Source organism: Haemorhous mexicanus, chromosome 1, assembly GCF_027477595.1.
Source record: "Haemorhous mexicanus isolate bHaeMex1 chromosome 1, bHaeMex1.pri, whole genome shotgun sequence".
NCBI lineage: Eukaryota > Metazoa > Chordata > Aves > Passeriformes > Fringillidae > Haemorhous > Haemorhous mexicanus.
This window is the reverse complement of record NC_082341.1, coordinates 148,660,971-148,676,628: the sequence shown is the minus strand read 5'-3', so window position 1 is coordinate 148,676,628 and position 15,658 is coordinate 148,660,971. Positions and strand designations below refer to the sequence as shown.

At 39.9% G+C, this 15,658-nt stretch overlaps 1 protein-coding gene across 7 annotated transcripts in view; it reads left to right on the top strand.

Moving 5' to 3' along the window:
• CYRIB (CYFIP related Rac1 interactor B) overlaps window positions 1-12,018 on the top strand; it is a 96,822-nt gene extending 84,804 nt beyond the window's left edge. For all 7 annotated transcript variants that reach the window (XM_059867116.1, XM_059867138.1, XM_059867108.1 and 4 more), the window contains 9 exons: window positions 888-1,009; window positions 2,641-2,746; window positions 3,768-3,904; window positions 4,517-4,594; window positions 4,686-4,802; window positions 5,961-6,040; window positions 7,070-7,196; window positions 8,787-8,857; window positions 11,222-12,018. In XM_059867116.1, the coding sequence (XP_059723099.1) occupies window positions 888-1,009; window positions 2,641-2,746; window positions 3,768-3,904; window positions 4,517-4,594; window positions 4,686-4,802; window positions 5,961-6,040; window positions 7,070-7,196; window positions 8,787-8,857; window positions 11,222-11,285 (902 nt within the window). In that variant the 3' untranslated portion in view covers window positions 11,286-12,018. The remainder of the gene's footprint in view (window positions 1-887; window positions 1,010-2,640; window positions 2,747-3,767; window positions 3,905-4,516; window positions 4,595-4,685; window positions 4,803-5,960; window positions 6,041-7,069; window positions 7,197-8,786; window positions 8,858-11,221) is intronic.
• Window positions 12,019-15,658: the final 3,640 nt, after the last annotated feature.

Sequence of the window (15,658 nt, the reverse complement as noted above, 5' to 3'; positions counted from 1 at the left end):
TTAACAGTTTTTTCTCTTTTTAAAATATGAATCTAAAAGGAACTAACCTTATCGTTTCCATCAGCATTCTAAAAGAAAAAAAATTGGTTCAGGTAAACCATGTCTGAGATACTTGTCCTAGGTGATTGTTTTTAAAAGTTAAATCTTTGTTGATTTTTCTCAAAACATACTTCTTACAGAATCACATTTCTTTAAAAATGTTCATGTACCTTTTTGTAATTATGACCCAATATACTTTTGGGAAGCCCTTAGCTAATTAGAAGAAAATGGGAGACAGTTTATGTCTTTAAAGACAGGGGACAAAAGAAAAAAGGCCTTCACAGGCTCACACTAGATCTTTTTATTCTCAACTCTGATTGTGTGATGAGTGCAGTAAAGAATATGTTTTGAGAATTAAATATATTTAGAAGTAAAATATATGACTCCTTTCCCAAGCAGTTAAAGATGAGGCAGACAAGATGGAAAATAATCTGATGCAGTGTTTCTAGATAATAATATATAGACATGGACACCTCCTGTGCTATCTGCAGTGAGTGTGTCTTTTGAGTGCTTACCTAAGTTTCTTCCAGTGAGCCTCTACTGCACCTCAAGGTGAGATTATATGATAAAGACAGCTCATCAGGATTTCTTCTCCTCACTCAGTTTTAAATAAATCAAGAAGATAGGATCCAGGTGAATTTTTGGGATGGTAGAAGAAGAGACTACTAAAATGAATACAATTAGTCTCTTGGAGTTCCTTATACATTGTAGTAGCTCTTCAGAGAATGAAAATTCTTGATGAGTTGCTGCATGAAGAATTTGTCCCGTAGGTGATGGTGTGCCTATTGAATTCCATGTTGTTGTTAAAAATAAATATATATATACATTTAATATGTTCTGCTGTTTAGATGCCCAACCTACAGAATCTGAAAAGGAAATTTATAATCAGGTGAATGTAGTGTTAAAGGATGCAGAAGGAATACTGGAAGACTTGCAGTCATATAGAGGAGCTGGCCATGAAATACGAGAGGTGAGCTAGAGTGTTTCAATTGTGCACAGCCTGTGGTTGTTCATTGTCTGATCCTAACCAAATACTGCTGGGGTTTAACTTTGCTTGCAGGAGCTGTTTTGGCAGAGCATGTTGTCCTTTAAAATCACTGTCTTGAATTTCTGCTCTGGAATGTTTCTTTTTAACAGCAAAACAGATGTTGCTTGTTTCAATCATATTAATCCACATATGTAATGGCAAATGATGCTTCTCAGAGTTTTTGGGGTATTATTAATATTGATTTTTCTTTGTGTTCCCACATAAGCTCTTCTTGACCTAATAGTGAATTTGGAAAGAGTGCGGTGTGACTACAGTGCAGTACTGAATAGTGTTGACATCCTCTTGTATGGTAACTGGAGAAGCCTGGTTTGGTAATCCTAACAAAAAAGGCATCTCATTTCCACTCCCTTTTAATTGGCTTTTATTTACTAAAGTAGATGTTTGGAACAGAAGCAAAGTTCCTGTGTAGAGTGTCATTCAAATTTTCCTTTGTTTAATAAAGGGTGGAATAAATATTCTCCCGACCCCCTTTTTTCTTCCTCACATGCAGCAATGGGGGCTGCTTTGCTCATGAAGGAAGGAGTAACTCCTTAAGAGATAGTATTAGATAGGAGGAGTCTCTATTCACTCCATAGCAATTTGAGATACTCTAAGCCATTCAGCTTTGAGAGTTTTTCTCTCCATGGAATTGACAAGGTAAGTTTAAGAAGGATGATTGTGTCACACAAAACCCTTAGTAGGGGAGATAGCTTACTTATTCTTCAAGGAAGGAGCATGTTCAGGGACAGGCTGTAGGATCAGGCAGGAATGTGTGTGTGCAGATGCCATGGAGAAATGAGAGATACTCCTCTGAGATGAAGTAGACATGGAAGGAAGGAAACAGTTCTTGAAATCAAGAACTTGACAGTGAAAATTCTGCAGGAGAGTTATGAGCATTTTTATTACTGTTTTTTTAGTATATTTTCAGTTGCTATCTGGAGAGGTTGAATTTAAGGTATTATATGTCTGGGAAGTTTACTGTAAAGACAAAGTCTATAAATATATCCTTCAAAGCTATGGTATATGCTATGTACTGGTGGTTCTTTGTGTTGCTGATTATGCTTAAATGTTCCTGCTGTAATAGTTAGCTTGAATTTCACAGCAATTTTTTTTTCTTTGCAGATTTGGGAATTAGCGATAGGTACCAACATTAAGATGAGGCTTTGATCGCTAATTTTTTTTTTTTTTTTCTTTTTTTTTTTTTTTTCTTCTTGGAGTAAGCACAGTAAAGTTGTTATTTTAAATTAACTAGGTCTGGTTATGTAAATTTTCTTATCTGAATAATTTGATTTTTAACCATTTCTTTATACTCTCTCCAAGTTGTTTTCCTGTTCAGGATGCTTACTTTCAACACAAATTTTTAGACCTTTTTGGAGCAGACATGGGTTAGTACATGCTTGTCTCTCAACTGAAAACTTCTTAGTAGGTAGATATTTATTTATTAGCTCTTCAAACAATTGTCTTGCATAGGTGTTTTGGTTTTTTGTGTTTTGTTGTTTGGGGTTGTTTTGTCAGCAGTGCATCAGTTATTCCCAATCCAAGCATATTTTTCTCCTCTCTTTTTCCAATTTAAGGCAATACAGCATCCAAATGATGAGAAGCTGCAAGAGAAGGCATGGGGTGCTGTTGTTCCACTAGTAGGCAAACTAAAGAAATTCTATGAATTTTCTCAAAGGCTAGGTAAGTGGAAAGGTGATAATTTAGGGGCTTTTTTCCTCTTAATTTATTAGTATATTTGGCATATTCAGATGTGATCACATCTAGGTCAACTCCTTTGTGGAAAAGAGCTCAAATTGCACAAATTCCTCCATACACTGGATGACAGCAATCTTGCTTCAGTGGATATCTGAGAGGGGAGAGAGAATGGGATCATCCTTGTTGCTCTTCCTCTACTCCTTTAGTCTAAACTCAGAAAAGCACTAACCAGCTGATTGTCTGGAAATTAGTGAACTAAATAATCAGAAGTTAATTCTGTCAGTGTTTCTGATACCAAGAGTACTTAAAAGAGACTGTATTATTCCTCCCTAAATATCAGAAATAATTTGCTGTGTGGAAGTGCCTGATCTTGGTTCATACACATGCAGTACTTGAGATGGTGCTTCATGCCTCTTCTGAAACTCACTGATGTGATGGCTATGCTGATAAAACCTATGAGACTTGTTTTTTCACCAGCTTTCTGTTGTTATCTCACTTTTAATCAAATTTATTAACATAGCTTGTATAAAATGTGTTTAAAACATGGCAACCTGTTGTAGGCAAGTTCTGCTTTTTAAAATGGGTGAGGTGTTTTTCTCAAGAAGATGAACAGGAAGCTGGATTATAAATTTATCTTAAATAAGTCGTGACTTCTGCTTACAGCTATGTGCCTCTTGAATTCTGTGTTCTCCTAAAGGCTGAAGTCTGCTAACACAGGTTATTGCAATGTGTTCTACACAAATGTTACAGACAAAGCTTGAGTAGAACTTTTCTTGAAGTTTTTTTTGTGGCTGTCAGTGCTGATGTGACCTGGTCTGTACAGCAATTTGTATGTAAATATGACAGCAGTTGACACATAGATGGGCAGTTCATCGAGTCCCTTTATTATTAATCACTCTGTATTTTGGCAGCTGTGTATTTTAAGTCTGTATGCAGAATATCAGCCAGTGCTGATGCAAGGAGCAGGTGCAGTTGTGTGTTGCAAACCCCTGTCCTGTGCTTGCAGAGGCGGGGCTGCGGGGCCTGCTGGGCGCCCTGACGAGCACTCCGTACTCCCCAACGCAGCACCTGGAGCGAGAGCAGGCTCTCGCGAAGCAGTTTGCAGAAATTCTTCACTTCACACTCCGGTTTGATGAGCTCAAGGTAAGAGCTTGTCATCAGAAGGGCTAGAAAAAGAAGCCAGGTGTGTTTACTGAAGCAGTCTGTGTTGTGTTCTGTTCTGGAATAGAATGTGCAGTGGATACTCAAATATCCAATATGCTTGGCTTGCTCATGTGACCTAGAGTAAGATTAAACTGGAAAGCAGATGAAATATCATATTAGCTTTAGGCACTCGTGTTTCAGTTCACATTAATCATGTTTCTTCACCCAAATTTGGCATATCTCTTGGGATAATGCTGCTGCTTTTAGCTTGTGTGCACCCATAGTCCAGCTATTTTCTAAAGAACTAAGCTGAAATGATAATTAATTTGCTGGTCTGATCCTTGGAGTCAAATTAGCAAAGCAATTTTTTTCAACCAACTAATTTCCAACTTATATCTAGGAGATTGTTCCTTTTCTCATTCCTGTTAGAGCTTGTTCTGAATCTGAGAAAAAAGCTTTATGTTGTGCTTACAAGTTCCAAACATGACACAGGCCTTTTTGCTTCAGTTTAGGAAGTCAAATATTTTCTTGTTGGTTGTATTATATTTTATAAAAACTTGTCCTTACTTTTCTTGAATTTGTCACAACTCTCTTGCTTCCATATCCACACAGATGACAAATCCTGCTATACAGAATGACTTCAGCTACTATAGAAGAACTCTGAGCCGTATGAGGATTAACAATGTCCCAGTAGGTAACCCTTGGATAAGATGAAATGAATTCTGCTACTACCTCTCTTTTCCATGTAGAGAACAACTAAACTCTTTCTTCTGTTTTTTAGGCAGAGGGAGAAAATGAAGTAAATAATGAGTTGGCAAACAGAATGTCTTTATTTTATGCTGAAGCAACGCCAATGTTGAAAACCTTAAGTGATGCCACAACAAAATTTGTGTCAGAGGTAAGGGTATAAATTTATGGCTTGGATAATGTGCTTCACAGCACTGCAGGGCCAGACATAATGGGCAACACAACCTCCACCAGGCCTAATCTGGCATCTAGGAATAAAACTTGGGGTTTGGAGCCTCAAGACATGTAATGTGTCTTTCCCAGACGCTGAAGAGTTAGGGACTCCAACCAGGTGCTTTGTGCATGCATCCCCAAAATTTAATGGATAGTATCACATCAGCAGTGATGGCTTTCCTCAATCAGGGAGCTGAGACAGGTATTTTGCCTGCATTGTGGTAGTGGTTTAGAGCAGAAATTACAAAAAATTGAAAGGGAAACATCTTGATTCTCTCTGCCTGAAATAGGGCATGCAATTGAAATGCAGCTTCCTCTTCTCCTTCCCAAGACTCTTTTGTTACAGTGTGTAAAGTCAAGTATACTACGTTATCGCAAAAGGGAGAAGGAGCCTGAGCTGGAAAAAGCGTTTCAGCTTTTGACAGCTTCAGATGTTGACACATCCCTGTTTATCCTTGACTATCTAAGTAAATACTGGTTGTAAAATCCAATCACTGCATGTGCTGTGCTTGCTTTCTGGTAACTGTGATGATTTTTGGTTCACATGCAGAGAATGCTCACTATTTCTTAGTAGAAAATAATTGTACATTAAATGATTCATGCAAAGTTACATCTGTCTTTTAGTGGGTTTTTTTCCCCCCTGAGTCCTGCTTCATTCTTGAAATGCCCTAATAAAACTGTCTTCTTATTTTACATCTATTTGTGATGGTTTTCTGCCACAATTTTAAGTTTTGCTATTACAGCAGATGAATATATTTGGCTATAGAAATTTTTGTTTTTGAAGGAGCAGATTAGGTGATGATTCCTTCAAAATTTTCCAAAAGTCAGTCATGTCAAGGGTGTAGTTCCTTGGCTACAAACAAGGAACTACATGTGGCAGGCAAAACACATGTGGTAGCCTTCACTCTGTAAATTGCTTATCTATGTGATAACATTTAAAAAAAAACAGTGCAAGACTACCTGACTTACCACAGTTGTGTTGATGTTTTTAATTGCTCCACACTGCTATGCCAGCAGATAACTGATTTGACTTAGGTTTTGTAGTATAGTATTTCACAGTAATTGAATTGTGGCAACTGTTCACCTTCTTTTGCAGAATAAAAATTTACCGATAGAGAATACAACAGATTGCTTAAGCACCATGGCCAGTGTGTGCAGGGTCATGCTGGAAACCCCGTGAGTACCAGCACTGCTGGGGTTGGGTGTGAGTCACCTCTCCGTTTCAGACCTGACATGTGATGCATAAAGAAATATAATTGGAGTCATTAGGAACTGTGATGTTTCCTTTTTACCAGCCTAGCTGTTTACACTGACATGAAACCACCTTGTTTCATTTTGCCAGCCACGGAAATCGTGCGGTCTACTTCTCTGAACATATTAATATTTAAAAATAGAATGGCTATGGAAGCTAGACAACCTCTTGGCACTCTTTATAAGTGGTTTTCTCATGTATTATTCAGAGAAATAGGCTTTTTGAGCATGATTGCCTAGGGTCTCCTGAAAGAGGGGCTGTGGGCACTGCTCTGGATGTTGTGTCCTTGCTGACTGGCCTGGCTGATTGCTCTAAAAAAAGGGCAGTGCTCCTCTCAGGGGAATTAAGAGACAACTTCTAGGCATGAAGGCAGTCAGTTGTCTTCTGTTTATTTGAGAGGCACTGGGAGTATAACCAAAGTCACACTAATCTTTGGTTATTTTTTTAATCTATTTCTTCTCTGTTCTAAATAGTTTTCTGTCGGTAAAATTACTGGGGCATGAGCCATGTCTTTTTAAATAAGTTTCTGTCCAAATACCATAGGACATTTGTTTTGGAATACATTAAGAGCTCCAACCATTTATACTCTTCTTAGGAATGGACTATTCCATTTAAAAAAGCAGTTTAAGGTTGTCCAGTCACCTGCCTTTTTTTTTCTAAGTCAGAAGTTCAAGTGTGTATTAGAAGTTGGCAGGGAAAAGTGTAGGAAGCACTGGAGACTAAGTCAGTATGTATTGTTTTAATCTTTTTCAAAATTCTTTTTTTTTTAATTTATTCAAAGGAATAAATAAAACTCAAAAGTTTGGGGTTTGTAGATTTGGTTGGGTTGGTTTGGTTTTTTTTTCTCTGAGGATTTATTGTAGAATTTTTCTCTTTAATCTTAATTTGGGTGTTACTAATATGTACTGTTATCTGGTGTTTCATAGATAATAAGCTGTGTTTTTACATTCCAGTGAATATAGAAGCAGGTTTACAAATGAGGAAACAGTATCATTCTGTCTGAGGGTAATGGTGGGTGTCATCATACTCTATGACCACGTGCATCCAGTGGGCGCTTTTGCCAAAACTTCAAAAATTGATGTAAGTTTACTGTTGCTAAATAATCTCCTGAGTATTTAAATTGTGTGTAGGCTCCTTTTCTGTCTTGCAGATTCTAGCTGCAGCAGTATACACTGTGTTGGTGCTAAACACATAGCTGTGAGCAAAAATGTATATTTAAGTAGTGAGAAATACAAACTAGTCCTTTGGACATGTAAGTGGGTCATGAAAAATCTGTTTTTATGTAATTCAGGTAGTGTCTAGAAATACTTGCAAGCAGTGGTTGTGATGAAAAATCCAGATCAGAAAGTAACCATGGCCCCTGGCTTGTTCCTCACTGACTGATGAATAGCTCAGTTCACCATCCACCACACTTTGGGTTTCTGGCTTTCTACTGTTGTTTGATAGTAAGCCTGTGGAATACATACTGTTACTCTGTGGTTTTGTGATTATTTCAAAGGGAGTATTATCCCTTTGTATTAACTACAGTTGGTCATTATTTCACTGGCTGAATTTAATAATTCTTAATGGATTTATGATAAACATGTATTTTTGCTCACAGTTCCATATTTTTCTTTAAGGCTGATAAAGCAGAGCTTGAAAGATGCATTTACTAATGTTATCATAGGATGGTTTGGGTTGGGTTGGAAGGTACCTTAAAGATCATCCAGTTCCAGCCCCCCTGCCATGGACAGGGACACCTTCCACTAGACCAGGTTGCTTAAGGTCCTGTCCAGCCTGGCCTTGAACACTTACAGGGATAAGGCAGCCACAATGTTCTAAGTCATTCTCCCTCATTTTATCACTACAGGCTCTTGTAAAATGTCTCTTTCCAGCTCTCTTGTAGCCCCCTTTAGGTACTGGAAGGTGCTCTGAGGTCTCCCCAGAGCATTCTCCATGCTGAGCAGCCCCAGTTCTCTCAGCCTTTCCACACTGGAGAGGTGCTCCAGCCCTCTGATCATCTTCATGACTCTCCTCTGGACTCATTCTGGCACAGCCATGTCATTTTTCTGCTGGTGACACAGAGCTGGGTCCAGGTGGGGTCTTACAAGAGCAGAGCAGAGGTAGAGAATCACCTCCCTTGCTGTGCTGGCCACATTTCTTTTGCTGCAGCCCAGGACAGTGTCAGCTTTCTGGGCTGCCAGAGCACTTTGCTGGGTCATGTGGAACTTCTCATCCAACAGCTCCCCCAAGCCCTTCTCCTCTGGGTTGTTCCCAGTCCATTTCCTGCCCAGCCTGTGCTTGTGCTTGGGATGCCCTGATCCAATTGCAGGACCTTGCACTTGGAGTTGTTGAGCTTCACAAGGTTCACAGATCCCACTCTCCAGCCTGTCCATGTCCCTCTGGATGCCTTCCCTCCCCTCCAGACTGTCAGCCACAGCCCTCAGCTTGGTGTCATCAGCAAAGTTGCTGAGGATGCACTTTGTGCAGCTTTTTAAGTAGCTAAGCCAGTCTGTGATAGGAAGATGTAATACCAAAAGCTTAATTCCTTTCTAATACCCAGAAAATGTCTTTACAGTGCTGCTATTTTTAAATACTTATTTTTCATCTTGTACATACTGAATATAAAACATTCCTGTAAACTCAGAAGGTATTAGCATGGAAAAAAACTGTAATTTTTTTAACTCCTAGATGAAAGGATGCATCAAAGTTCTTAAAGACCAGCCTCCTAACAGTGTAGAAGGCCTTCTAAATGCTCTCAGGTACTCCTTTTTTGTTTCTTTTTAATGTTTTGATGTGAGTTTTCATGAATTGTCCAGGGCATTTTCTTTGCAGCAAAGTATTCTGTGACTGTTAGAGGGAAAGGTGAATGTAATTCTTGCAGGCTTTTCTTCTAATGTGTCTTGAGACAAGGATGTGTGAAGAAGCCTCTGTGTTTTAACAGGGCTGTGAATTTGCAGTTGCTCATTCTAAGATAACCTTTTCCATGCATGCAGGTTAAGAATGAGTCAGTATGGCATGGTAAGTAACTAGAAATTGTTCCTTTTCAGAAAGAACTAAAGGCATGAGTCTCTGTTGTAGAATAGATGAGACAAGAATTTGCCACATTAATTGGAGAAGTAAAGAAAAATTAACAATTCAGTATATTAAAGCTAAAACCTGCAATTTGGGTGGTAAAGCTGTATATATAGTCAGTCACCTGTTTGTGTGAGTGTCCACACATAGAAGAAGTGGCAAAAAGTTCAAAAATGTGATAGGCAGATGAAGTCTTTGTTCTTGTCCACGCCTGGAAAAGTATCATTACTTTGGTAACAAATAACTGGAACTGGTGTCATTACTCATGTGCTTGCTTGGAATGTGGAAGCTTTAGTTTGTCTTGTCTGAAATTGTGCAGTTGTGATTTGTTTTCCTTATCTGTAGTGAAGCTGCTTTAATTTCATTTGCCCTCTTTTTATTTTTTGTGTCATGATGTGGTAAGGAGTTAAAAATAATGTGATATTGTAGGTGGGTTCTTTTGCAAAGTTGGTTCAGATTATTAGTTAAAATTTTAAAAATCCATGCCTAATTTGAAACTTCATGTGATTATTTCCATGCTAAAATCATGTTCATCTCTAAACTTCATAACATGATCAGTCTTTGAGATGGTGATCAGGAAAAACACTGGCTTCCAGAGGGAAAATGCTGCATTAGCATTTATTTCTGACTAGTTTATTGTGATTTCAGCTGCCATTATCACCAGTCTTTATAGCCCATTTTTCCCATCACTGCTGACACTGTGAAAGTAGGTGGAAGGTGTACTTCAGGTGCTCACTGCACTAAGCAGTGACATTACTTTTGGTTAATTACACAGTTAACTTCGTGGTTAGCCGTGTAAATCCAGTCCATGCTCTCAAGCTGTGCTTTCCCTGCTCCAACCCTTCCCATGCATGGATGCTATACAGTCCTGGTTTTGTACATTTGGTTACTCTCTTTCTAAACCACCTTTGGAATTGTTAGGAAGAGATGCAGGGGTGAGCTGCTGTGTGCTCATGTGATGAAAACAGGTTCAAGATGTCATTGTGACAAATTAAGTCCAAATCTAAGTCTTTGATTCTGGAGGAGTGAGAAGTCCTTGTGTTTTCCCAAGAGACAGATAATGTGTTTCAAAAACAAATGGAAGGTGGTATAGGATTTTGGAGGGAGATCAGCTCTTTGTAATTTCAAATTCATCTGAGTATTGTAATCATGTTCAGGTTTTTCACGTGGGCAGAATACCAAGTGCAATAACTTTTCAGGATTTCAGAAAATCTTGGGCTGCTTGTTTGTTGAAAGTATAAATTACCAAAAGTGCTGAAATCTACAGTATTATTAACTTCCAAACTAAAAAGTCATTATATATTTATCAAGTGAACAACTAAAATAGTACTGCAGTTGTGGATAACAATGAAAGTGCTAATTTAATGTGTTACATTTAAATTACAAAGTAAGTTTTATTTGCTTTTAGATTAGTTAGGAAGGAAGATCCGGAAAATTAATCACGCAAAAAGTCTGCAATGAGAATATCTTCTAAAAATAGATATAGCTAGGTTTTTTATAGTGATTTAAAAGTGTGCTGTTATCCTAGAGAATTTTGAAAGGGGAAGGAGCTGAAATAAGCACATGTGTATACTCTTCAGTTTTAGCAGCCCGGTCACTTAACTAAGCAGGAAATTAGGCTGAAAAGTGATTAAGTCATTTGTCATTGAGGGATCCTGGGAAGGTTTGGTCACTGGAAGTTTTGATGAAGAGTTTCTCAAGCGGTCTTACCTGAAGATGTTTCCTATGGGCAGAGCCCTCAGAATTAGTCTGATGGATAATTACCTGTCACCAGTGCTACTGTGAGCTTGCTATGAAAAGCAATGTCCAGCTGAGGCTTATTTTGAGCCCCCCTTGGTGCAAGGCTGCTAGATTCTAGTTCTGATTGGCAGTATCATTTTCTGATCAGAATGTCTGACTTGTGTTCTCGGAGACCATGGAGTGGGTGATGATCCATGGCTGAGGGTTTTGCTCTGGTACAGTCAGGTTGAGCCATAAACAAAGAAATTACACATTTGTAAGCTAAAGTGCAATAGCATTTATGCTCACCTTGACTTTATTTCTGTGTTTAGGTACACAACAAAGCATTTGAATGATGAGACTACCTCCAAGCAAATTAAATCCATGTTGCAATAACAATTACCTGGAATTCGCACCTGCTGTAGACAGTATTCTGCAATGACTGAGATGCACAGATTTTTTTTTTTTTTTTAGTGATTGCAACTACTATCTCGTTCATTCTTGCTTTTTATTTTCTCTCTTCCTGTTTACTCTTTTTTTTAATCACTTCCTTGTACCTAAGTAAGCTCAGACTTCTTTTCTGTGCCAAATCAATGAAAATTATCAATTCTGGAAAGTATTTCTACTTTTCAGAATAGCCATCCTAAGTGGCAGCTAATTATGCGTTGCATTTGGATTTCTCTGTACTGGGGAAAGATTTGTGACTTGAACTAAATATTTTTAAACTTGTGGGTTTTTTTCTTTTTTTGAAAAACTAATATTTAATATTGCTTCTTCTGCATGGCAAGACTGCCTACTTCTGCTATTTAAAAATCCCTTGATGACTTCATTTTCTATTGCAGCTTATTTTCATGTGCAACCATGAGAAAACTAAAAGCAGATTTGTTTAAATTAACTGTGTTTGTACAAAATGGTACCCAACACAAAAGTTTTTTTAAATGAGTAAAAACTGTTTTGTTTAAAAGTTACGTTTGCATTTTGACTCATTTTTGTAAGGATGTATGTTGTATGTTTAACCTTTAATAACTAACGTTAAACTGTGGTGTGTGCGTAGCAAAATTACGTATGCATGTTCATGTCAAATGATTGGCTGTGGATAAGATAATAAAATCAGCTTTCATTTTTCTAAGTGTGGTTTGATTTACCAGTATTTTGAGTGAGATGTCTTCGTGCTCTTTGGATTTTTACAAAAAAATAAATTTATAAATTTTATATAGTGAAAACTCTGCTGTTTCATTACCAGTAACCAGTTGCCTAAGTCACTGATTTATGCCTGGTGTGTTTTAGGATTCTTGCTCTCCACTCTGTGCTGCTTCCCTTTCCCTGAGAATTATTATTCAAGTAGGGTTTGTGGTGAGGAACTTGGTGTAATCCATGTAGATCCCAGTGGACATTGCTGCAGAACCTGCATCTGGTCTACCTATGCTGCCTCCTCATACAGCCATCAGAAATGACTCTGCACATGGGGCTCTCTCCACACCTGTGGGGAGATGAGCTCCCCTTGCTCTGTCCTGGTGTGTACTCCTATGAATCTAGGTATTTGTACTGTGTAAAATCTGAATAATCACAGCATACTAAATGTTTCTTCTTAGGGAAACAATTTACAGCAACAAGTCTTACATAGATTGGTGAAAAAATTAGAGCTCTTTTGGGAGGGAAATTATTGAAGGGGAAAAGATACAGCCCTTCTAAAGGACTTTGGCAGGCTGGAGAGATGGGCAGAGAAGAACTGTCTGAAATTCATCAAAGGCAAATGCAGGGTCCTGCACCTGAGGAGGAACAACCCCAGGCACCAGCCCAGGCTGGGGACTGCCCTGCTGGAAAGCAGCTCTGTGGAGAAGGACCTGGAGGAGAGCAGCTGTCCTGAGCCAGCAGTGCCCTGGGGGCCAAGGCCAGGGGTGTCCTGGGGTGTGTGAGGAGGAGCGCTGCCAGCAGGTCAGGGAAGTGATCCTGCCCCTCTGCCTCACCTGGAGTGATGTCTGCAGTTCTGACCTCCTCAGGACAAGGCAGACAGGGAGCTCCTGGAGTGGGTCCAGCACAGAGACTGGAACATCTCTCTCACAAGGAAAGGCTGAGGGAGCTGGGCCTGTTCGGCCTTGGAAAGAGAAAACTGAGAGGGGACCTCATCAATGTCTGTCTGTCTGTCTGTCTGTCTGTCTGTCTGTCTGTCTGTAGGGAGGTGTCAGAGGACAAACCAGGCTCTGCTCAATGGTGCCCAGCAATAGGACAAGAGGCAGTGGGCAGAAACTGATGTCCAGGAATTTCCATGGAAAATAAGGAAGAACTTCTTTACTGTGCAGTGACCAAGCACTGGCACAGATTGCCCAGAGGGGGTGTGGAGCCTCCTCACTGGAGGTATCCATTCTGTCTGGACATCATCCTGTACCATGTGTTCTGAAATGACCCTGCTTGAGCAGAGATTGGTCCAGATGACCCACTGTGGTCCCTTCCAACCTTACCCATTCTGGGATTCTGTGAGAACAATAATTGAGAATGACTAGAAACTCTGGGAAATGGCATGTTTTGCTCTGATGAGCAAACATGAGTGCTCCTCCTGTGTGGCACCATTGTGATTATGCCTTACATGAGTTGTCAGATTCTGAAAACAAGACTTGAAACCTGCAGGCAAGTGCAACAGCCCTCAGCTTTATTTGGTGGACAGGTAATGTTTTATAACTTTGCATAGCATGCTGGCTCAAGGTAGAACGTATCAGTGTGACCATGCTTGATTTCCTATGGATATTCCTTCTACACCATCAAGAAATGTTTTCCCTTTTATCTTTTCTTTGTTTTGAAAAGAAGAGATCTGCAAAATTCTAATTCATGACACTTTGGAGGAGGTTCAGGTGTGGACTGTGGGTATCTGTATGTCCATCTCTCTTGGGGCAATACGTTTTTTTCTTTCCAGCCAAAGGTGCTCAGCCAAGGTCTCTGTCACAGGGAAACCAACCTATGTGCTTTGCTGGCCACAGGAATAAAATACTCTTGCTTTGCCATGATACTACTCAAGTTCTTTTTGGCAATATCACAGTTGAATCAAGCTGAGGAAAGACAAAACTAGATTTGTTTGGGGTTTTTAAAAAGGAAAAAAAAATCTTTCCTATAATCATGTGAATGCTACAAACTGCATACAGCTGACCCTTCTGCAGGGATCTGAAAGGGAAACTGTCGTCATCAATTCATCCCCCTGAAGAAAAAAATAATAGTTTAGTGTCAGCCTTTTTGCTGTGAATACAGTCAAGGAATAATAATCCCAGGAGGAGCAAATCATGCTTCTTCCAGTATTACTTTTTGTAAGTAAAGCTTTCTAAATGAAAGCTAATTTACAGAGAATGGGTTTTAAGCACAACTTTTGTGTATGACAGTTTTTACTTCTGATTTTTTTGAAAAACACTTGAAACAGTAAATCAGGCCTGAGTGCTGTTGTGGCAGAACCAGCCATACAGCAGATTTCTTCTTTGTCAGCCTCAGTGGCTGCTGCCTAAAACAACACAATTTCTTCAGTCGGCTGTTTTGGACAGATCTTCCTTTCTGCTCTCCTGACGGCATCTTTGCTTTTAAACATCGTTGTTCTTGTGGTCTGAGAATAATTGGAGCTTTCCTTTTTTTCCTCTGGCATTTGTGTTTTGCAGTTTCTCTGTGTACGCAGCTGGGACCGGAGATTAGAGCTGGCTTGCCTTGGAGTTGTCTGGCCCACTGCTCCACAAGCTTCCCCACTCATGAGGTTTCCAAGAAAACAGGCTTTTCCAGTGCACCAGGCATCAGCTGTTTGAAGTTTTGAGCTGAAACTGCTGTGTGTTCCTGCTCAAGCTTTTCTGCTTGTTCCTTGCAAAACCATGCTTTAATCTTGCCCTCTTTGTTTTATCTGTGCCAGTGGACAGGAGAGCAGCTGGCAGGCCTGGCACTAAGCATGGGTCACTAAACAGACTCTATGTAAGTTTTGGGGGGAAGTTGCACTGTTTGGATGGCACCACCCTGTTGTGTGTGATAGCCTGTAATTTTGGGGGGCTGGGCTGGCTAGCACTCAATGGTTAAAATAAATGCAGTGCTCAAATTAGCCATCCTCCCTGTGCTGTGAGCTAGTGTAATCAGCCCGTGGCTGTTGTGGATGACAGGCCTTCTCCTCTTGGTGCTGTGTCTCTGAGTTGCTATTGCTCCTTTCTTGTGAGCCTCAGATTCCAGGCACAGATGGGTCTCAGGGGGAAACATCTACAGTGGTGTGTGTGATGTGTGTCACAGACAGTAGAGACTGCATGGCTGACAGTGTGTGCCATGATTGGAACAGATCTGGAGCAGAGGACCCTGAAATGGCCTTGTTTTATGTGGGCTTGGAGCATTCCTGTGCAAACATCTCATTCTGGATGAATTGTCCTCTGGCTGCTTTCTCCTGGCTTGCACAGCCAATGCCAGCATGTCTTCTGCAGCAGGGATGTGATTACTCTTCAGACTGCTGCTTCACTTAAAGGTTGCTCATGTTCCTTTTCTTTGGGTTTGCAAAGCTTGGTGTTGTCTTTCTGTCTCTGCAAAGACTTAGACTGGTGAAATAACTAGCAAGGAGTAGTTAAGGCAGTTGCTGTGAGTTTAAAGCTAGGTGTGGGATTTGAGGAGTGTCAGTAGGAAGTTCACTGTGATGGTTCTCTGGGTGCTGCAAACACGTGTAGTCACAAGTCCTGTTGGATGCAGGAGGCATCCCTGAGGGTGCCTTTTTTGGCTGTGGTGATGGGATTGCTTATTTTTCAAAATCTTGTGAAATAACTCTGTGAAGCAGC